Below are 22,046 nucleotides of genomic sequence, written 5' to 3' on the forward strand. Positions count from 1 at the left end.
CTGAAAACATGGCCGAAATCTAGAAGGCTCTTCCAGAAATAGAAGAAAGGTAGAATTGATTGACACTCAATTTTTCATGAAGCTACGAGTTTCGGGACGTGTGTCTTGTGATGATAGGGACTAAAGTAGAAAAGATAAGAGAAATTGTTTGTAGTCCTTGCAACTCGAAGTTTTGATTGACATGTTCTCTCTTCGTTTACACTCAAAAAAAGTGACGTTTAGATGTGAGATTTGTTGTGGAATCGGAGAGCATTGTCAGAACATTGGAAATTCTCAGACTTGCCATAAATAGCACTGAACCCGGCCCGGCCTGGTTGAAATTTTTGAAAATTCAGAGTAAAAGTGACTAAATTATCATACATATTCACCATTTAACTGGTTTAAAAAATTTTTTACTCAAAAACTATAAATTTTCAAAAAAATTCAAATTTTTAAATTTGGTTCAAAACATGTTTAAAAACACGGGTCGATAATATTTTTAATTTTGGCCGGCCCGTGACAATTCTGGAAAATTCTCACATTGATCTTCTCTGATTCAGAAGTACACAGAATTATGATTCCGTAAACATTTTATCGTCTAGCTTCTTTCAAAATTTATTTACTTGTTTGTCCGTCTGCTCGTGGTCATTGATAAAATAATGCAACAAAAGAATTAGTACGAAAACCGTCATGATAAGAAATACATAACGTACAATTAGTGCAAAAGTGAACCATTCACTCGAATATTCAAATTAAGTATGTATGCTGAATATGCGTTTCTGTTTGGCGGAGGTAAGTGGTTCGTTATGATTGCTTTTGGATGTGAGTGGGAGAGATCTGAAAATTAGTGAGCACAAGTTTTTCACCTGTGAAAAATGCTCGCCTCTTCACAATACGTGTATTTGAAGATGAGCTCGTTTTGGGAGACTGATTCACACCTACTTCAATTTCAAAGCCACATTCGTTTGGCCTTTACATTATTATTTTTTTCCACAGGAAGAAATCTTCATTTTCTACATTTATGGACGTACCCGCGCATAGGCGCATTAGATAATCTTTTCCAAAATTTGACATTGACAGAGATCAAATTCTTGTTCCCGCGCTATCGAAACCATTTTCCTGTCGAGTGCCATGGCAACACAGTCAGTCTTTTTCCCCTGTTCGCCTTATTATCTTTCTAATTTTGTTACCTCAAAAAAAAACTAAACCTGTGTAAATAGTGTCTACACTCGCATCAGTGGAGACAGACTTCGGTAGTTCAAAAACCTAAACAAATAGAGTCTAAAAACGAAGTTTGTCTGTTTCTTTAGGCTTTCTCAGGTTACAACTCGGATGAGAACTAAGTTTTTTATTTCTCACGTTGTTTTGCCAGATTTTTCCATGTCAAGGGATATTTCTGATTATTCGTATTGAAAACTCAAACTTTTCACATGCGAACACCAAAAACAATATTATGAGTAACTTTCACCTTCACACCAAATTCTGCTCTCTTGACACATTTTTCTCAAAAAAACTGTACTTTTCCAAACTATAAACCCATTCGGTTTTGTAAACAGACTCCACTGAACTTACCAAATTCCAAATTCATTTATTCTCAGTAATCTGTGATAATCCTGTCTGGGCAACTGCCTCCACAAACTTTCGTTGTTTACCAGTAGTCATTTCTAGTTTTTTGTTGTCTGCTATAACAGACGTTCTTCTTCTCTTCTCCATCTCTTTTTCTTTATTTCTCAGTGTGTACCTAGGTGTACTGAAAACACAATATTGGAAAAATAAATAGTTCTAACCAGCAATTTTTCGATCTGTTTGCCGACAACAGAAACTGAATTTCGGTTTTCGCGACAAACTAATTAGATTTTTTTTAATATGATGAGGGTAAATAAGTGATGGATGTTGTTCTTTTTCTTTCTTGATTTCACGCGCGATCAGTATAGCCAATCATCAGAAAACTTTATTTTTTTATTGTAGTTCTCTTATCGGTAATTAGTTTTGATTTTCAGTTGACGAAGATATGGTGGCCGAGTTCAAAGTCGTCGAAGATGTTGGAACTGGAAAGGGAATGCTTTCGTGTGTTAAATTGGTCTACGAGGAACAGTATGGAGGGAATGTTATTTTGAAGGTAGGACACTGGAAGAATGTAGATGACTAAAAATGAAGTTAATTATTTCAGATCCCGGGATCCGACAGTACTCGAGAACGGTTTCTCATTGACGATATCATGTTCAGCAGACTTCACAATACCGAAGTTGATTCGTACACATTTCTTCAACAACACCCGGACAAGAACATCTCTTACCCCAAAATCTTTGAACTGGAGAAGATGGATACAACTGTCGAACCAATAAAACGAGGACACATCATCATGGAATACATGAGTGGAATCACTCATCTCTACTGCTACGACAATTTGAAACCGAATGAGCTCGAGGAAGCAGTCAAGAATTTAGCACGTTTTCATTCAATCGGTCAAGAGTTGACAAAAGTAGAAGCTGACCTTGTGCCGAGAGATTTTTTAAAAGTTTGGTTCACAAAATTATTCATTCAATCGGTGAGAATGATCAATATTGTATTTGAAAAGCAGTTTGAGTTTTCAGAACAAAGACTTGTTCATTGGAACCTGGAAAGGTGAAATGACAGATTGGTTATCATCGGAGGTTGCCGAACAGGCAATTGGAGAGTTGGATGGATTGCTCACCCCAGAGATATTCACAAAACTAAACGACGATTGTCAGATTACAGGTGAACCATTTCGGATCCTATAATTCTCAACATAAGTTGGCTTAAGGTGTTCAAGAAGTCCTTTGTCATGGTGACTATTCATTCCATAACCTCCTCTATCAAAAACTTTCCGATGGAACATTCAAGTTCAAAGCTATTGTTGATTTTCAGGTAACTTTTATCTTTCATTCGTAAACGCTAATTCAGAGTAATTCAGAGTGTAAACTGGGGAAATGCCGCTCAAGATTTATCTCGTTTGTTCGTGACAGCATTGAGTGGAAAAGATCGACGAGATTCAGAAGAACGTCTTCTGAAAGTTTATTACGATGAATTGATCGAAGTTTCGAATGGAAAGGCGCCGTTCACGTGGAATCAGGTAATGGGAGTGAAGGGAGATTCGACAAAAACAAAATTTTCCAGTTGAAACAAAGTTACATAAGATTCTTCCGATTGCATGGAGCCATTGTATGTGCTGTCACACCTGGACTTCAAAAATCTTCAGGAAAAAGCTGAGGGAGTAGAGAAGGATGAGGTTAGCAGTTTTTGTGGTAGCAAAAATAAAACTGATAAATTTTTAGTTCCGTAATAAAATGATGGAAAAATATGTTGCACTTCTGGAGGATCTTCACAGAAATTTGAAGGCTTGATAATCTGATAATCTAGAATAGCTTGTCAATTTGTTCCTGTCCATTCATAATGTCTCAAACTTCTGTAAATTTTCCAATTTCAAATTGTGATATTTTTGTGATAAAGCTGTATTTTACAAACGCATTGAAGTTTGACAATAGAAACAAGATTTTATTAATTACAATGACAAAGTCGGTTGGAAAGGAAAAAGTCGAAGGGAAATACTACAAATTTGTGAGAAATAAATATTTGGCCAGAAATTCAATTGGAAATGTACCATTTACAAAAGAGCATGTAATGTAATACAAATAATCAGAGAGGAATAATTACAGTTGACACAAAGGTATACAAGATTTTCAGAACAATCTGAATGTACGGAAACACCCGAATGCGTTTTTCGAGAAATCGGAAATCTGGTTTGGGTGAGAAGAGAGGAGAATTAAAAGGATAGAGAAAATAAGTTATTGACAGTTTAGACTAGGCTAGCATCCGATGGAAAACTTCTTCTGCTGATTTGGCAACTCCTTTTCCTCGATTCAGAAGTCGCTCTACCCAAGATGGACGCCTTCTCTCCGATGGTTCCTATAATTTATATAAAGTTTGGCTAGTGGTTAGAAATATAGTCGACTTACTTGTAATTCTTTCAGAATAGTTGTCCATGTTTCTTCCGTATTCATTCCAAGAAGAGCAGAGACTTCGAGGAATTCACATTTAAAAGTTTTCGCAACAGATTTCCCTTCGTTGGTTGAGATCACTTGATTTCGTTTCAAGTCACACTTGTTTCCGACGAGGAAGAGTTGGAGTGGAATCGGATTGTTTAGATTGGCAAGAGTGATTCTGGAAACGATTGAAATTTAGATCTGAAACAACACAAAATATCCTCAAACTAACCTCTCCAATATCTGTGTTGCATAAATGAATGAGGGTCTGTTATCCACATTATACATCACAATATACATAGTCTTTGATTGTCTGAATGGTGAGTTTTCCAGTGTTGATTCCAACAGTATTTCCAGTGTGACTTCTCTTCCATTCAGCAAAAATGTCGTCATTCTGGTGTAATCATTTCCGTTCTCATCAGCTGAAACAAGCAAAGTTCTCTCTCTCTCTCTGACTTTTAGATAAGATCTTTTAATTTCTTATTCTGACCAAAAGTTCTTATTTTGGCACTACAATATTTTATTCAACAAAAACCCCACGCAACATCCAAAAATGACGAATGACCCGATACTTACGATCGACTTTTTCCGGTGCCATACTGGTTGCGAAATGATGGATTCGATTGGCCAAACTCTTTTTTCCGCAATTACGTGCACCATAGATCCGTAGGACAACGTGTTTCATTAGACAATTTTGGGAATCGAAAAGGAAGATGTCTGGACACGTGGCACGGCGACTATCTGAAACGAAACTGAATCTGATTTAAGCAATAAGAAAACAAGAGGAGTTCCGAATTAAAAATTCTAACGAGAGAGCATTTCCTACTTCTTTGGAATGCTTCTTTTTAAACTCGGAGATTTTTATAAGTAGACACATTTTCCAGAATCTGATTCATTTTTTAAACACCCAAGTTCTAATTATCTAGATTCAGAGTTATTCTTCGTTAGCTTTGTAGTTATGATTTCTTTTTGCAAAACTTTATTATAGTTTTTGAATTTTAAAAGTCTTTTCAAACCGGAAAGGGATCCGCAAACCACCTAAAACCTCTGCAGTTCTCCAATTAATGACATCATCATACCTCCTCTTCTGAATCCAGTTCCGTTCACATTCAATAGATCCTTGTCGCTCGGTTTCTTCTGAAATCCTTTGTCAAGAATATGCCCGTCGCGTAGATCAAAGCTGCGTAGGCGAGTGCTCCTTGGAGGAAATTCTGGTTCGTCGTCATTCTGCACATCGTTCTAAAAAAATGTCAATTGCATTCGAATTGCACTTCCAGAACAAGACGCCTACCACAAAAAGCTCTTCGTGCTCGCTGGTTGAAGAGAATGTTGGAGTTGGTGGGGTTGGTGGAAGACTGCGACGAGATCCGTTTGGAAGTGGAGTCGATGGAAGGGATCTGAACAATATGGAAGATTTGGATGCTGTCAGGAAAAATTAAACTTTGATCCAATGTTTATATCTTTTAAAAGTATTATTCTCTCAACCCTTTCCATCAAAATATGCCAAAAACTCTAATTTCCGATTTTTGATTCGGATGAGAATTCTATCTATTTGTTTATCGTTTTCAGCTCTCCCAAAACATGCACATATTCAATGCATTTCGCCGTTTGATCACCATCTTTTCAGAACACTCAAAAATTGCAGTTCGCCTGAATGCTCACTTGCATCATCTATTTGCTCCAGAAAACAAAACAAAATGCGTTCATTCCTCCTCTTTCATTCATTCTCCTCATGACCTACCTATATTTAGATATTCCTATATTTAGATGTCTCTCACTAATTGTGCTTTATGAACTCTAAAAATTCGGTGATGATTTGGGAAATGGGTAATGACGTCGAATGGCCAAACTGATAGAGATATATGTATTATTGAGCTGATTTTGTGAGTCAGGTGTTGTCTATGGGATATAGAAATTGATAGAAATTGAATGGGTTAAAGAGAGAGAGGGAACAACAAAAAATAGAGGAAGGAAGTGATAACATTTTGGAGTTTTCTGACGTGTTCTTTTGTTATTTCCAAATTCCATGGTGATATATAAGGAATATACCCACAGGACTTCATAAGTAATTAGAGAGAAGTGATGTATTCCAAAGCGAATTGCATTGAGTCGTTTTGGTGACTACAGTGAGTCGTTTTGGTGACTACAGTTCTGAATTATCATAAACTCTTAAAGTACAGTAGACAGTCATACTCAAGTGTTTGGAAGACTAATGAACTTATTTTCAGAAGTGTAACCTCCTGGGAAAATGGAAACAACTTTGGGTTTCTGAATAGAAAAGTCAAATGATCTTTCTAGATTGCGCGAATGGCAAAGACATGCTTGCAAGTAAAAATTACAGGTTTTGCAAATGCTTTAACATCGAACACCTTATGTGATATTCTCAATTTAAGCTTATTCGAAACTTCGACACCCAAAATCCAACTGATCGAATATAAATTGTTCTCAGCAAATTTTATGGTTTCTGAAACACTTTTCTAGGATTTCAGAATATTTTGAAATCTGAAATTCTGGAATTCATAGCAAATCAGTTGTTGGAACGTTTTACTGATCTTTGGAAGAGTGTATGAGACCCCTTCTAAATATTGTAAACCACCTGTCTAGACATAACTAATTAATGTTCTGTTCAAAACAGCAGTTTGTTTCATCTCTACTGATGCAAGATTTTACTGATACTCTTATTTGAACTGTTAGTATCAGGATTTTGAACTTATTTTTCAAGTTTTGAACCAAAAAGATCAATTTCAGAGTGCTTGTTTACAGTCCTATATCTTTGATAACAGAAAACCCGATTTCGATGAGGATTTTCTGTGGATTAGCTTCTAGGATCATGCTGACTAACCTTCTTGGACATGGGCTTGGTGAGAAGTTGGGAGACAACAGCATTGTGCTGTTAGCGTTGACTGAATTGGAATTACTTGATGAGACAGACGATGTGCGTGGTTGATGGTGATAAGTGGCAAAGTATGGGTGAGAGACAGCGAGTGATGCCGGCAAAGAGACGCGTCGTGAGTCCATTTTTCAGCAGCAGGTACCTCCCCCTGAAATATTGTATGAGGAAAAGAAGTGGCTGGGTGGGGGAGAAAAGAAATGAGAAAAATAAAAACGTATATTATACAAAAACGAATGAATAAGCAGATAGGATATGAAGATGAGTACAAGTATTCGTATGGATGAAGGCGGAAAAAAGAAGAAAAATGGATTGGGGGCAGGGAGGGGATGAGTTGCAATTAAAGAAGAGATGAGCCGAAGGGATATGCACTACATATGTGCGCAAGAACAAGATTATATAGATTTTGGGAAATCTATATAAATGTATTTAGGAATGAGTGTTTCCTATTTCGAAAAAGGAGGAGGTCAGAAAATAGAAGACGTTGCTAATACCACGTTGAAGGTGTTCAATGGACAAGCTAATCTGTTTATGTGCCATGGGTCAATTAGTTGGAAGAAAAGGAGAAAAGGAAAGAATGGAAAGAAAAGAAGAGAAGACCGAGGAGCATAAAAAGACCCAGGGAGAAGCGAATTAATTGGAATCTTATGCTAGTTAGAGTCTGGTGAGAATTCCTGTATCAAAAATTTATTTGTACGTAACAAACTAAATTCACATACATGGCAACCATGAAACCAGGGACTCTCAGTGCAAAAAATTCAAAAATTGTGTTCATACCCATTTGGAAAAAAACACAGTTTGGAAAAACACTCCACTAGTCCAAACGGTTCACTTTTATACATTTTTCTCAACTTTCTAAATGAGTTATTTAGTCTTCATACGCAATTGTGCTTCGAGTTCTCTTCGTAATTACATTCCTGTTATTATCTTAAAAGTAACAAAACATTTCCCAATAACCTCTCATGGCTCAAAGTTCGAAACATTACGTAAGCATGACTCATAACAACTGAAAACTCTCTTGCTGCTGCTTTAATTATCTCTGGACAAATATATACTTGCAACCCAGTTATTTTTATCCGTTGCATTATTTACGAAACATTTTTCTTATTACGTATACGAAGATTCTAGAAAAATCTTCCTCATTTTTTGCGTCACTCATATCTAAATAGTTCCGAGCAACAGAGTAAAAGAAGAGAGTTTATTTCAATTTCGTAAGACCACATAGTCTTTATTCTGCTGCTCTCCTCGTTCATGAATGATGCATATTTCCTCCTCTTCCACCCCCTAAACACTTGAACTTCTTTTCTTTTCTCTTCGAATGTTTTGGGGATTTTTGAGTTCAATTGAAGCTGAGTAACTGAGTTCTCTTTAATGAACTGTTTTCCCAACTTCTAGATTCCAGTTGGCCAAATGACTCTGCTGAAAATATAAGCACTGAATTGAATCAGAATTGGTTCTCTGGACTGGTCAATTTAACATCATAGGCCTCGGATTCCCGATGGAATCAAATCATGGGAAAAAAACCCAAAATGTTTTATCTGAAAGAATATTTATGCTGCATCAAGAGAGAGCTTCTCGATAAATCTTATGAGTTCAGAAACTCGGAAAGCGATTTAAAAAATGAAGGTTTCACTATTTCTTTGATACACCAAATAACAAACTTCAGACGGAATTTCTGGTGATTTTCTTCACTCTCTATAGATTTGCTCATTTCTCTCTTCTAAATCATTTTAACAGTTAAGTATTTTCTTGGTTGTTAGAGAAGTCTGTAGGGACATTCATCTTATCTGATAGAACTGAGAAGCCGAATATGAAAACAGGAAATTAAAAGAAGAAGGAAGGATGTTTAGGTCTAGCAGGAAATGAAAATGGGAACGGAGTTGCTTTTTTTCTGCTCTGAAAATTGTTGAAAACTGGGAAGAAGACCAGTAGAATTTGGGGAGAAACTGCGAGAAAGAAGAGATTGGATTAAAGGAAACGTTTAGTTTAGTCACTCACTAAATCACACACGATTTCATTCGTTAGTCACGGATAAACATCGAAAAGCACAGACTCATTGGACAGAAAGAGAGAGTATGTAAATTTATTTGTTCAAAGAAGAAGACATCCGAAAAAAGAGCAGCGGGAAAGGATAATGCTGGGGTCCAAGTAAATAAGCAGGTGGCACCAGAAAGTGTACTTCATGCTTCGAACGTCACGAGAAGAAGAGTTAATGGAAAAGGATGTTTTTTTTGGTTCTACTGGAAAGTGCATGAAAATTAAATTATCGGTTTGTTGTGGCAACAAAATTACGAGACTAATGGGATAAAGTTCTAATGTTCTAACAAAACTGGATAACGAGAAAGAGCGAGGTAACTTCCACAACGTTTGTATGATCTATTATTCAAAAAACTCCCGAACTTTCCACAGCATCTGGATTGAGCAATTAACAAACCACCTGCTCTTCATCCATAAAAAAATCATGCGACTGAAAGTTCCTGAATACGTAAATAACAAACGTCTACGTCACTATCAAAAATGTGTTTTTTCTTTAGAAGTCGTTGAACGAAAAGACAATAGCGTATCTAAAAATATCCAGAAATGTCTAAATATAGATGTAGAGTATTCAGAAGGAATATTTCTAGATGTTTTCTATTTATTTTCTTCTTCCATTCATCCTCTACAGATGTGCGTGTGAGTGGTTGTAGACGTAATATGATACTGGAAGAAAAAACAACAAAAAGTGAAAAGGAGAAGCCACGACACCAGAAGTACACGAATAATCAAATTTCGTAGAAAGGGGATGTCAAAAAGAAACAAGTTTCGATTTTCTTAAGCAGCAGATATGAAGAGAGGAGTTGGAAAGCAGAATTGCAAAATTCCGGGCCGGGCCGAGAAAGCTCCGGCCCGGATTTGAATTTTTGAACTTTTTTCACTACAATTTTTTATCCAAAAATTTATTTTCTGAAAATTTTTCATATTTTTTCTCAAGTATATTTTTCAACAACCTTCGAAACCTACAAAAAATTGTTCTTAAGAGATGTTTTTCAAAAAAAATCGGGAAATTTTCGAAAACATTTTGAATTTTTTTCAGTACTGAACATCCGGGCCGACCGGGACGTTGCAAGTCTGTTGGAAAGAGTAATTGGTGAAGCAGTAAACATGCTCCAATTGTAACTCTGCTGATTAGGGCAATTCAACGAAAAGAACTGAATAGAAAAAGAAGGGCAAGCTTTTAGGATAAATTAGAGAAGAATTCAGAAATGAAATGTGATTTTATGGTAGGAGGAATTCCATGAACTCGTTTCTGGATGCTCATAAATGTGATCGTATGAGAATAGAAGGTGAATAAAGAGAGAGTATCAAGAAAGAAAAAAACATCGAGATAATAAACAGAACCTACCAATTAAATCAAAACTTTTTCTGACTCATTTCTGAGGAAGTAATGTGAGAAAGTTCACGATGAGTATTCCGAATGAAAGAAGCGGAAGACAAGAGATGAGGGTGGACTCAAAACTTGAATACCATTGAGAGCAAAACCACAAATTGGTCATTTTTCACATGCTCATAGAGAATTTCAGAACAGATGTTACAACACGTTATAATATAAAGTATCACGTGTTCCTTGAGATACTCATTGTTCTATGACAAAAACAATCAAAACAAATCAGTTGATTGTGTTTCATAACCTGCTCGTTGATCCATAAACCTTCTGGATACTGCGAGTAAAAAAAAAGAACAAAAAGAGAGGGAGAATTCGGTCTAGAAACCAATCGTATAATAATAAAAAACCACAAATACTCTAGGTATACCGCATGGTTCAATGCATCTTCTTATTGCTATACTTCAATGAGAAAAAGATATGAGATTGAGATGTGCAAGAAGGAAAAAAACGGAATTTGTATTGAAGAAAAGAGTAAAGAAAGCCTCGAGCGGAACACATAGAAGACTTTCAGCAAATAAAAAAAAGCACGAGTGGTTTTTAGTATAGTTTTCAGAGATATAGTATTTCTGGGTCAAATGAGGAAAGAGAATGAGTGAAAACAAGAAAGTTGGGAAAGCTGAAAATTGGTAAAGAGTTGAGGAGAACTCTTCGATTGGAAAAATACAAGAAGTGGTACTGTAGAAATTCGTCGTAGAAGAAAACATCTTCTAGTGCGTATCGAAATGAAATCGGTAGTACCCATCCAAACTATTGGAGAGAAGCATTACATTTCCTTGCAGTAAATTCAAACGTATTGTAGCAGCAAACATTTTTTGGAGTCTTTTGCAAAACTATTCTAGAAATAAGTTTGTTTTTGAATACGTTATTTCCAGAACGAAACTCAAAGGCCCTATAAGATAGTTCTCCGATAAACAACTATGAAATAAATGTGTGAAAATACCAGAACGTTCCCACACGAAAGAATGAGTGAACTATGAGATTCCTGCTCGCCGATAGAACAAAAGATTATTGGATTTACTCAGGTGACCCGAACTATTTTATTAAATTATTGAGAAACAATCCGGAGTGACGGTAAACAAAAATCTGGAAAAAAGACAAAAGCTTTTTCTCTTTATTCGTTTTTTCTCTTGTCTTAGATCTGACAAAGAGAAAAAACGAAGCACATGAGTGGAATATTGATGAGGTGTGACTTCTTCAAAACACGTATTGTCAAGGAAAGAAGTACCTCGGAATTCAAAGAATAATGAAGTCTGAAAGTGTCTCAACTGGAAACATTCCCACGCACCTTGTTTGCTTTTTCATGAAAATCTCTTGACAAAAAGTTGGGTGGTCCATGGAATAATAATAATAATGTTTTTGTGGTCAGGAGGACTTCTAATTTTGGAAAGTAGATGACGGTAATTCGACACTCGTGGATATAGTAGTGGTCATTTGTTTGAATGTTTGAAGGATTCGAAACGAGTGGGTACCGAAAAATAGCTGAGTGGTCAGAAGAATATTTCAAGGGTTTTTTTTTAGTGAAAGGGATGTGTATTTTTGGGGGATTAACAATGAGGACCGAATTCCAAAAAGTCGAATCATTTCCCGAATTCTGAACTTCCGGGAACAGTTTTCCTGTTTGAAAACACCGAGTTTAAATAAATTTGTGGCTATGATTGTTTCAGATTGCTGACCAAATCTTGACCAATCTATTTCGTTATTTACTTCGAGAACTGCTATACATTAAACCAGGAAAACCGAAGAACCGGAATTTAATTTTATGAATTGAGCAATAATAACAATTTAATTGAATGACCTATCCATAATTCTATAAACAGGAAGTAAAAAAAGAAAAAAGAGTAAAATAAAGAGACAATTCAATTACTGAGTGTACCGAGACATTGTTTATTTGTCTGGAAATGGAACGGATCAACAGATGGAACTGAATTACCGAGAAAATTGAGTTATTAGATTAAATGTGGATTTTTGAGGGCATTCGTCGAATCTCGAGAGCTGGAAACGAAACCAGACACTGACTGGGAAATGAGGAAAACAAAAAGGGAAACTTATGGTAATGAGAAGTCTTTCAATCTCCGCTTGACCGGATGTACTAGTCAAGAAAAAGGAAAGGAAAGAAAAAGGAAAGGAAAGAAAAGGAATGAGAATGGAGTAAGGATTTCATGTGGAGAGTAAATAAATAGAGTTATTAAAGAGAGGGAGACTGCAAGTTTTTGTTTTCATTTCATAAACAAAGAACATCTGTTCCAACATTTACAACACGAGTTGACCAAAGGTTAGAGTCTTAAAGATCAAAAATGTGGCTTTCAGATGGTTGATTGGAGTTGGATGTTCCACTGAAACTGCGAAGAACTTTAAAGTTTCTCACGAGATGCAATGAAATATACGGAGGCATCAACTTTTTGATAGGTTTGATTAAAACTTCTGGGTGACTAGATCAAGATGGAAATACACAAGATGTATCATAACTCATAAGTAGACCGGCAGGTCGCGTGAATCCAATTGAATCAGTTTTTGAATTCCCCAAAGACGCACAACGATTGTTACGGATTCTGACACTTCTTCATAACTATTAATAGGGACACGAGATCACAAAGTAAACCTACGAACTGGTGATCAAGAACGCTGTTACAGGATAGAAGGTAATTAACATCATCCAATCACACAGATTCCAGGAAAAATTTCAGATGATTTACTATTTTCTTAAAAAATTAACTCTTCCCTTCTACCAGAACTGTCCCAACTCTCATTCCTTCAGTTCAAAAATCTCGAGGTCTCGTTTCGAATTTTAGATTTTCATTACGTCTGTTTTTCAAAGAGAAAAAAAAACAAAAAACCCAGAGGTACAGATTAAAGACATCATGTGAACGTCAGCATGTTGCACCCTTTTTCTTCCCGGTGTAATAAACACATTTTTCGAAGATATTGTCGTTTGGGAGATAAAACGGTTACAGTAGGTTTCAAGGAACATAAAACGACTGGAGAAATGAATACCGATTTGGATGACATCTGATTCTAAAAGTCAGAGAACGAAGTCTGCTTTTTTGTCACGTTTTTTTAGAGAGTTTCGAAAGACCACCAGAAAGAATATATGTTGTCGTCTGCGTTCGTTTTGGTTGGTGTTTGGTTTAAAAGATGAACTAAGGACCACGAACCAGTCAACTCAAGGCGACAACCCTCCTCTATCAGATTTTATAAAAAATTTGAAAACATACTTCTTTTGGATTAGGAACTTCTGCTCGTCTTTCTTCTTCTGGACATGTAACTGCATTTTATAAGAAAAAAAATCAAGAATCTTCTAGAACTTTACTCATCTAAAGAGGAGAAATAAGCAAAATGAAGAAAGTGAAAACACCTACGAACTATTTATGAAACACGGGACCTCCCTATTTGGCAGCTCGTCGACCAAAACAATTCATTCTGAAGACGTCGTCGACGATGAAGACGTCACGTGTTGCGGTGTCGACGACTACAAAATGTATTATAATTTTTCATCTTCTCTATATCTACTATTAATAGTCTTTAGCACTCCTGAGATACGAATTACTTTTTTCAACTGGTTCCAAGCTGCAAGCTGCAAAAGTTCTCCTAAACATGTGATGCCAGTTCTCTTTTTTTTTGAATTTCTCTCAGAAGCTTCTCTCACAAAATAACTGGTTTAATAGCAGAAATGAAAGATTTATGATGCAAAAAGACTGCGAGTGAAATATTCGGAACAGAAGGGAACAACGCGGAGAATCCAATTTCAGATGTCAAAAGAGGAGAGTATGTTTTCGACAACGGACCTCTGTGCTGAAAAAAATATATGTTGCTCAACGATGTTTTCGATTGGAATTTATGTCGACTGCTTTTGCTGAAAGAGGTCAACTGGGCAGGAAGTAATATTTCAAATGATTTTTTGGCTGTTTGTTCAAGTGTTTTGTTTAGAACAAAAGTGAAAGAGGTAGGAGAAGAAAGACAAATCGTGGAAAACTAAGAGGGACCAGGGAATCAGTTTGAAACGCGTTATTTCCTCTACAAGTTTCAGAGAATCTTGACGACTACAAGACAGTTTATTTGTTTGAAATAAAACTTCTTCTCTTGTATTTTGAACAGATCCACCACTCGGTTCCATCGATACCGATGGTGTCACCTAGTTAACCCTTCCAAAGTACATAAACATTCTGCTTGATACATCCATTGTTGCGCAACAATTCATCCACAGGTCCAAAAGGTCCCACATTCGAGATGGCAAAAGTGGCGAATGTTGAGATGAGAAAGCTGAATAGAACATATTATGGTGCGGAAAGAACCATTTTCTGACTGATGAATGTAGCCTCAATATTTGTTGAAAATGACTTTCTTTGATTTTTTGAACAACGTGACATTGTACACTTCGAAGAATCCTTGGTAATTCACTCTTGTTCAAAAGATTCAGTTTCAATAATTCCCTTCTGGTTATCGGAATTCTCACAATCATCCAGTACATAATGCTCGGTAAATTTTAACTTCGGAATTATAACAATTGCTGATTTTTAGTTGATAAAATTATTGAAATTATGTGTTGGCTTGTGATGGTAGTCTATCTACTTCCGTTATGTGCTAAAAAGAAATCTGAAACAAGCATGAGCAAACTGTCGGTCAATGAAGGATTTGAAAGAAACAGGAAGAATGAAAACAAGAAGAAAATTATCGAAGAGCAAAAGAAAGAAGGTCAGCCAGATGTGAAGAACAAGGATGAAAATGAAAAACAAAAAAGTGGAGGAAGATCGAAATCCAAGTCGAAAAAAGAAATAATCAAATCAACACTAGACGGAGATACTTCATCTGGAAAGAAGAAAAAGGAATCGAAGGTTTCAAAACCAGCAGAAGAAGTTCAAGGTGATGTGAAAGCGGGTACTACCTCAGGAAAAGAAAAAATTGCTGCTCTTGATGGAGACGTAATTCCGGCTGATCTTTGTGGAGAAATGGATAAAACTATTAACGACTCGGAAAACCGTGAGTTTTTGAAAACAAGGACACCGTAAAACCTGTAATGGAAAGACACCAGATTTTACGGTATATGCACATTTATAACTACTGTTATTTTCACAGCTGCTGTTCATGATCGTGTTACTCGTATCGCTGAAACTGATTTGATTTTCGATCCAAAAGTAGTGAAATATCGAGGGAATGTTGATGAAGAAAAGGTTAGACAAAATGATTCAAAAGTCTGAAAGCTTAGATTTTATTCCAGAACAAATCGGAGGTTGAACAATTAGAGAAAGAAATGGAGGCTGCTTGTGCGAAACACGAGAGAAGAGTTCGTAATAAGACCAGAAAATCAGAAGAGTCGGTCAAATCAGTTGATACTCCGGTTCCAACTGATAGAAGAGTCAAAATGAAACCGGATGCATGTGTTTTGTTTGAAACAAAAGAGCAATTGACAGATGATGAGGCGATTGACAGAGTAGAGGAGGACGACAAAGAACAATAGAAAACTTGACAAGACAGGAACTTCAGATAAATGTAATCGATTTCCTGCTCATATTTTTAATTTATAAAACTTCGGGGGACTGCAGTTCGAACTGTAATGTGTTCAATATGGTGTTAGAAAAACAAGTTCGCAATACAGTAAGATTTTGAAGGCGCACAGACACTTTTCTTTCTCGAGTCCCACAGCGACATATTTTCGCAGATATTATATTTTTTTGGTGTTTCAGTTTTTCCAGTTTCTGTTTCGAAGTTTTCAGTTTTAGTGTTAATATAACCAAGTATTTGTTATACTTTTCACATCAAAATTTTTTATATTATTCGCTATCGGATGTTCAATTATATTTTAAAAATGACTGTAAAAATAAAAGCGTACTGGTTTCTCTCTAAATCATCACCGCACTTTGCGTGTTTGCGCCCCAATTTTACAGTGAAATATTATTATTTTGATACATTCAGTATCAAAAGTTCTCGGCCGAACCATGGTTGGAACTGACGAAAATCTCTCCCTTCTCGAAAAAAAACATTTCAAAACCACGAAAAGTGTCTTGCCAATGTTATTTTCGCATTTGACATCTTCTCATTTTCTCTGCACTTCACGTACAATTTCGTACTTTTTTCCTCTGCTCTCTTCTTGTTTACTAGATAAAATAGTGTTGCGGCAATGAGAGAGGGCAGACGGTGAAACAAACAACACAATATTTCGTTCCATTTAGGCGTTGCCAACTAGCGCATTCTTCATTTCTGCCGTGTTGCCGTATTGCTGTATTTTTCTTTTATTTATTAGAAAATGTCAGATCCAAAGGAAAAGTAAGTGTACTTCTTGAAACGTCACAAAAAATATCAGCGGCGAAATGTGTAATAACAACAAAAAACAAAAGAACAACTGTTGAGCGAACCTGAACTTGTGGACGTTGCGGCCATCATTCAGCCGTCAGAGACCGAAAAATCATCGCCAGTGCGAAATTATATCGACTTGTTCACGTATTCATGACTCAAATCTTTCCGGTCGACGCACCTTTCCTATTTCATCAACATTTGCTACAAGTTTCAGAGCTCAATGCAACGTTTAGTTAGCGTTGTCTTCACAAAGTCGGACATAATATTTATAAACCTTAAAAATCAGTGTTTAAAGTTACAGGAAGTTTCTAAAAAATCTTTTAAACTTTATAACTTTGAAAACAATATGATGTCACTCATTTTTCTTCGTGCTATTTTAGTATTAGTCATCGCTTTTCTCAATCAATCATTTCGTTCATTTAGAATGTGTAGACCAGCCAATGTTTGACCTAATCGACAGCATTGACCCTTGGTTGGTCACTCGCGTTTATTTATTTTCACCCACTAACCTCAGTAGCTTTTTGACATATTGATTTTTCAGCATGGCTCTCCTTCTCCAATCGGAGACTGACTTCGGTCTTGGATTACTTCGTCAGCAAAACCTTACTGAATCGCTCGTGTTCTCTCCACTTTCTATTGCTCTTGCTCTCTCACTTGTCCACGTGGCAGCCAAAGGAGAAACACGTGACCAGATTCGTGAGGCACTTGTCAAAGGGGCCACAGATGAGCAACTCGAGCAACACTTTGCCAATATCTCCGCCGCACTTCTAGGAGCTGAAAAAGGAACTCAAGTTAATATCGCAAACCACGTCTTCTCGAGGTGATACTATAAATGTTATATAATTCTAAACAAAGAAGTTCCTTTTCAGAACTGGATTCCCCATCAAGCAATCTTACTTGGACACTGTAAAGAAGTTGTACAACGCTGGAGCTTCTTCACTTAACTTCCAGGATGCTGAAGCATCAGCAGAAGCAATCAACAAGTTTGTTCGTGAGAATACCGGAGAGCACATCAAAACGATTATAAATGCGGATAGTATTTCAGATGGTAAGTAGAGAAAAATTAATAAAGTATTTGGGATGAAACTGATACAAAAAAAAGTGAAAACCAGAGAAGGACACTCGTATTGTTCCCAAACGAACTTTTCGTTGAGAAGCTGCTGGTCCTTGAACCATTTCTGCTCAATACTATAAGCTTTCAGATTTTATATTATGTTTTGATCCCCTTCAGTCAGTTGCAACTCAGTTTCATTTTATTTCTGTTCAGATCTCGTTGCTGTTCTCACGAATGCGCTCTACTTCAAGGCTGATTGGCAAAACAAGTTCAAGAAAGAGTCAACATTCAAACGCGAATTCTTCAGTTCAGCTGACTCCAAACGCGAAATTGACTTCCTTCACGCATCAGCAGTCAATAGAAATTATGCTGAAAATGATCAATTCCAAGTGTTGAGTCTTCCATACAAGGATGAAACTTTCGCCCTGACAATCTTTCTTCCAAAAACTCGCTTCGGTTTGTCAGATGCTCTCAAGAATTTGGATTCCGCTTCAATTCAACACCTTATGTCTAATGTCTCCAACGAGTTGGTCAACGTAAGTTTTAAGGTTTCTTTTCGATTCAAACATTTGGGTTGCAGGTCAGAATTCCAAAGTGGAAAATCGAAACCGGATTGGGACTCAACGAAGCACTCCAGGCTATTGGAATCAAGAAAGCTTTCGATCAGTCGGCGGACCTCGGAAACTTCGCTGATGGAGTCTACGTCTCGAAAGTCACACACAAGGCGATGATTGAGGTGAGAATAAGTTTACGTTGTAAACTTTTTCAGTTAAAAATATTCACTGCTGAATATTTATTTTATTCTGGAAGCAGTAAATTGTTTTCAAACCCTTACTTCCCCGACGCATGATTCTCGCTTCATTCTACCCTAACGAATCTGATCCTCACTAATCATTTCCATATGGTCCTTTTTCACTCACGTGTCAGCGTTTCTAGGTCGATGAAGACGGAACGAAAGCCGCTGCCGCCACTACAGTTTCGATTTCGCTGAAATCTGCGATGTTCCCAGTCGAAGAACCGAAAGATTTCATTGCCGATCACCCATTCCTCTTTGTTCTCTCCCAAAATAATCATCCACTTTTTATCGGTCTTCATCATTAGAACATTTATAATGAGAGAGTTGTATTTCTGCTTAATATACGTTTGCTATATAAATAATACATTGGTATTTTGTTACCGCTAAAGTGTATAAAACATGTGAATTCTTTGAAACCTTGAATAAATTTCTGTAATTAATTATCATAATAATTTTGAAAATGCAGGTCGACGAGGCTGGAACAACTGCAGCTGCTGCAACAGTTGTCCTGATGATGAGGAAATCAGCGAAACCCCAGATGAAGAGTTCAATTGATTTTCAAGCGGATCACCCATTCCTCTTTGTTCTTTCCCAAAACAGTCATCCACTTTTCATAGGAATTCATAATTGAACTTAATTCCTCCGTAATAAAGTGCATGTATTTGTCCTCTCCAGCTCTTCTCGCTCAGATTCATTTTCAAAGTTAGGAAGTTTATTATCTTCAGGTCGACGAGAATGGGACAACTGCTGCTGCCGCGACGAGGGTTTCGGTGGAAAGATGTCGGAAGTCAAAGATCATAAAAGAAAACTACGAATTTCATGCTGATCATCCGTTCTTGTTCACATTGCATCATGCTAAATCACACTTATTCATTGGCATTTTCACAGGAAATACTGAAAAATGAAGTGGTTCTCAAAATAAATCGTTTATAAAAGCAATGAAATGCCAATAAAAAGTTAAATTTTAGCTTTTCTTCTCCAGCCCAATCCTTTTGAAACGCAAATTTCTCAAATATTGCCGGCCAAATCAGTGAGCACTTTGTCTAGTTGTGGTGGAAGACAACACTCCATTTGAATATTGAAAAAAGTGCGAAATTTCATGAGTTCAGTTAGCCAGAATCGAATGTCGACTTGTAGAAGCGGTGGCAGATTAACCAGTGCACTGAGCTCTAGAGATTTCGGAACTTTTCCAATTCCTGATGGAGTTGTATTCGAAGTTTCCATTGGGTTTGTGCATCTGAAAGTGATTTATGATTGCTACAAGATACTGTTAGAAACACTAACCTTCCGTAGATGTATTCAAATATCTTCATGTTATCCACACCTCCTGGCCAAATCACTTTTCCATCCGTCTCCTGATATAAATTAGTAAAGAATATCGGTGGCGGTAGTGGTGCTTCGTAAGTATCCGAACTGTCAGACGGAGATTTGACTCCGATTCCCATCTCCAACCAATGATTAACATATTTTGCAAAACTAAAATTGATTGGATCGGCACGGAGCATTGGGCATTCAATCAGATTGTAACGTTTGTTCGAGTCAGTCGTATCTGGAAATACGAAGAATTCATGGAAACGCTTCTGGCATCTAATGCATACTTTCCGATGAATCAGTTTTTGTTTTCGGAACACTGACACGCATTCCAGCTGCCAAACAGACGCCTTCTTCCCATGAATTAGCCTCAAGAATCAGTGGATATTGATCATGACGACGATTTGCAAATATGTAGGCAGAGATCGGAACACCAACATCTGTTGACCACTTGGTTTTTTGCGGATTGAAACTTTGGATTTGATAGTCGGAAGTGGCTCCAGTGAGCAAGTTCGAGAGATTTTTCGGAGAGCCCATGTCGTCCATTTCATCATTTTCTGGACACAATGCATACATTTTTCCATTGTGCCAATGGATCCATACGGTTTTCTCGCTGAGTACTTCAACCTAGAAAAAATAGAAAGTTTGAAAAACCCGTGGAAGTGAACGATACCTTCCATCCCGCAGACTGTCCAGCTGGCAATTGAAGGCTTGTAACACTCATTAGGCCACTGTAGCACACATTGATTGTCTCGTTTTTCGAGTCTGAAGAGGAATACAAAGACGCAAAATAAGCCAAGTTCAGACAAAATAACATTCACTTACTGGTGATAGCCAAAATCGAAGCGTTCTCCGCTAGCCATCCTTTCTTTGTTCCAAGCCATGAAGCAGCATGAATTGAGAAAGTTTTTCCAAATCTTGGAGTTCTTCCGAATGTATATCCATGAGACCAAATCTGTTGATCATCATGTTTCAGAACAATAAAACTTCCGATTGGAGTCTCAGTTGGGGGAGGGGTTACGATACGACGAATTATTGGTCGGGGCATTCCAATTGAGTGGACGCTTCTCAAGAAGTTGGTGGTAGCAGCAATGCAATCCCATACACTTGACAACACTCTGAAATACGACAGAAACTACTAGACACCCGGTTTTAATCAAGTTTTTTTCACCTAAAAGTGGTTCTCAAATTCAGAACCAATACTGGATCATCAGTGATCTGAACCCCTACAACCGCATGACGACTTCCAATCCATCCCATCGAGAAAGGCACCAGATACATAGTTCTTCCATTCATGCATCCGTTAAATCTTTTCTCTTTTGAAAAATCGAAAAGTTTCGTTGTCATATAATGAGAACTCAAACGGACATTTTCAGAATTTTCGCCTGAACTGGAATTCGACAATGCGCCTGGACTTGGGTTGACTGGATTCCCGGGATCAGCATCCATTCGATCTTTTGTGACGACGTGGACATCATCAAATCCAACATCGGAGATTTTCATATGAAGACGATCCAATGTTTTCAACTCTTCACTCCCAAATTCGTTGGCAATGGCATCACGAAGTTCTTGTGCTTCGAAAACACTTCCATTACAAATACGAATTGCAGATGGAGTCATGAGTTGAACGCATTCATTCAGAAAAATATAAACTTCTGGAGACAACCAAGAGAGATCTCCTTTGAGAACTGGAACTTGTCCGTAATTTGGGACAATCATGGTGTTGGATTGGCGAGGAACGATGAATTGGCAGACTTCATTGAGACGATCTCGAGTTTGGATACTTGGAAATTCTGAACGAAACATTGATTGGTTGATTCATCTATTTACGCCGCAATACTATTCAGGTGACAGTTCAAACTCACTGCATGTTGGACAATCAGTCTCTTTCATCATTTTGAATAGAAAACTCTATTTCATGCAACCTGTCGATCCTATCAAATTTATGGAAATACATTTCGTCTGAAAAAAACAAAAATATGGAGGAACAATACGGATGTCACGTAAGAATATGGATTTAATCAATTTTGGAACAGTGTCACGTAACAAGTCAATTCAATTCTGAGTTCTATGTATTATCAAAACTTGCACTTTTGATTTTTGGATTCATCAATATCTCGCAGTTGTGCCTGAACAGCTGACATTAGCCAGGGTCAAAAGAAATTGTGTTGTCGTACACATATTTCCAATCCAGAGATCTTTAAAGATCATTTTCTCTTTTTTTCGTGTGACCACGCCACTTCTTTAGTTGAGCTATTCTTTGTCTTTTTTTCGCTCTTTCAATTCACTCAACAAGATAA

At 37.0% G+C, this 22,046-nt stretch overlaps 5 protein-coding genes across 5 annotated transcripts; 3 read left to right on the forward strand and 2 right to left on the reverse strand.

The window, feature by feature from the left end:
- Positions 1–1,990: 1,990 nt before the first annotated feature.
- Positions 1,991–3,210, forward strand: GCK72_018770 (uncharacterized protein; the record flags this gene model as incomplete). Its single annotated transcript, XM_003110562.2, has 6 exons — positions 1,991–2,098; positions 2,150–2,527; positions 2,574–2,718; positions 2,765–2,868; positions 2,915–3,073; positions 3,118–3,210. 6 exons carry the CDS (start codon positions 1,991–1,993, stop codon positions 3,208–3,210), a joined length of 987 nt encoding a protein of 328 aa, XP_003110610.2.
- Positions 3,211–3,801: 591 nt separating this feature from the next.
- On the reverse strand, positions 3,802–7,001 carry GCK72_018771 (uncharacterized protein; the record flags this gene model as incomplete). The annotated part of the gene is made up of 7 exons (XM_003110292.2): positions 3,802–3,906; positions 3,957–4,161; positions 4,216–4,405; positions 4,560–4,724; positions 5,063–5,222; positions 5,275–5,380; positions 6,826–7,001. 7 exons carry the CDS (start codon positions 6,999–7,001, stop codon positions 3,802–3,804), a joined length of 1,107 nt encoding a protein of 368 aa, XP_003110340.2.
- A 7,897-nt stretch (positions 7,002–14,898) lies between these two features.
- On the forward strand, positions 14,899–15,749 carry GCK72_018772 (uncharacterized protein; the record flags this gene model as incomplete). The annotated part of the gene is made up of 3 exons (XM_003110438.2): positions 14,899–15,271; positions 15,368–15,462; positions 15,510–15,749. 3 exons carry the CDS (start codon positions 14,899–14,901, stop codon positions 15,747–15,749), a joined length of 708 nt encoding a protein of 235 aa, XP_003110486.2.
- Positions 15,750–16,535: 786 nt separating this feature from the next.
- Positions 16,536–19,066, forward strand: GCK72_018773 (uncharacterized protein; the record flags this gene model as incomplete). The annotated part of the gene is made up of 7 exons (XM_003110357.2): positions 16,536–16,555; positions 17,127–17,405; positions 17,455–17,633; positions 17,853–18,175; positions 18,220–18,375; positions 18,576–18,692; positions 18,902–19,066. The coding sequence occupies 7 exons, from the start codon at positions 16,536–16,538 to the stop codon at positions 19,064–19,066; spliced, it is 1,239 nt and encodes a 412-aa protein (XP_003110405.2).
- Positions 19,067–19,443: 377 nt separating this feature from the next.
- On the reverse strand, positions 19,444–21,642 carry GCK72_018774 (uncharacterized protein; the record flags this gene model as incomplete). Its single annotated transcript, XM_053732732.1, has 7 exons — positions 19,444–19,672; positions 19,720–19,984; positions 20,034–20,373; positions 20,420–20,511; positions 20,572–20,864; positions 20,918–21,539; positions 21,612–21,642. 7 exons carry the CDS (start codon positions 21,640–21,642, stop codon positions 19,444–19,446), a joined length of 1,872 nt encoding a protein of 623 aa, XP_053581645.1.
- Positions 21,643–22,046: the final 404 nt, after the last annotated feature.

This window comes from Caenorhabditis remanei, chromosome V (genome assembly GCF_010183535.1).
Source record: "Caenorhabditis remanei strain PX506 chromosome V, whole genome shotgun sequence".
NCBI classification, from domain to species: domain Eukaryota; kingdom Metazoa; phylum Nematoda; class Chromadorea; order Rhabditida; family Rhabditidae; genus Caenorhabditis; species Caenorhabditis remanei.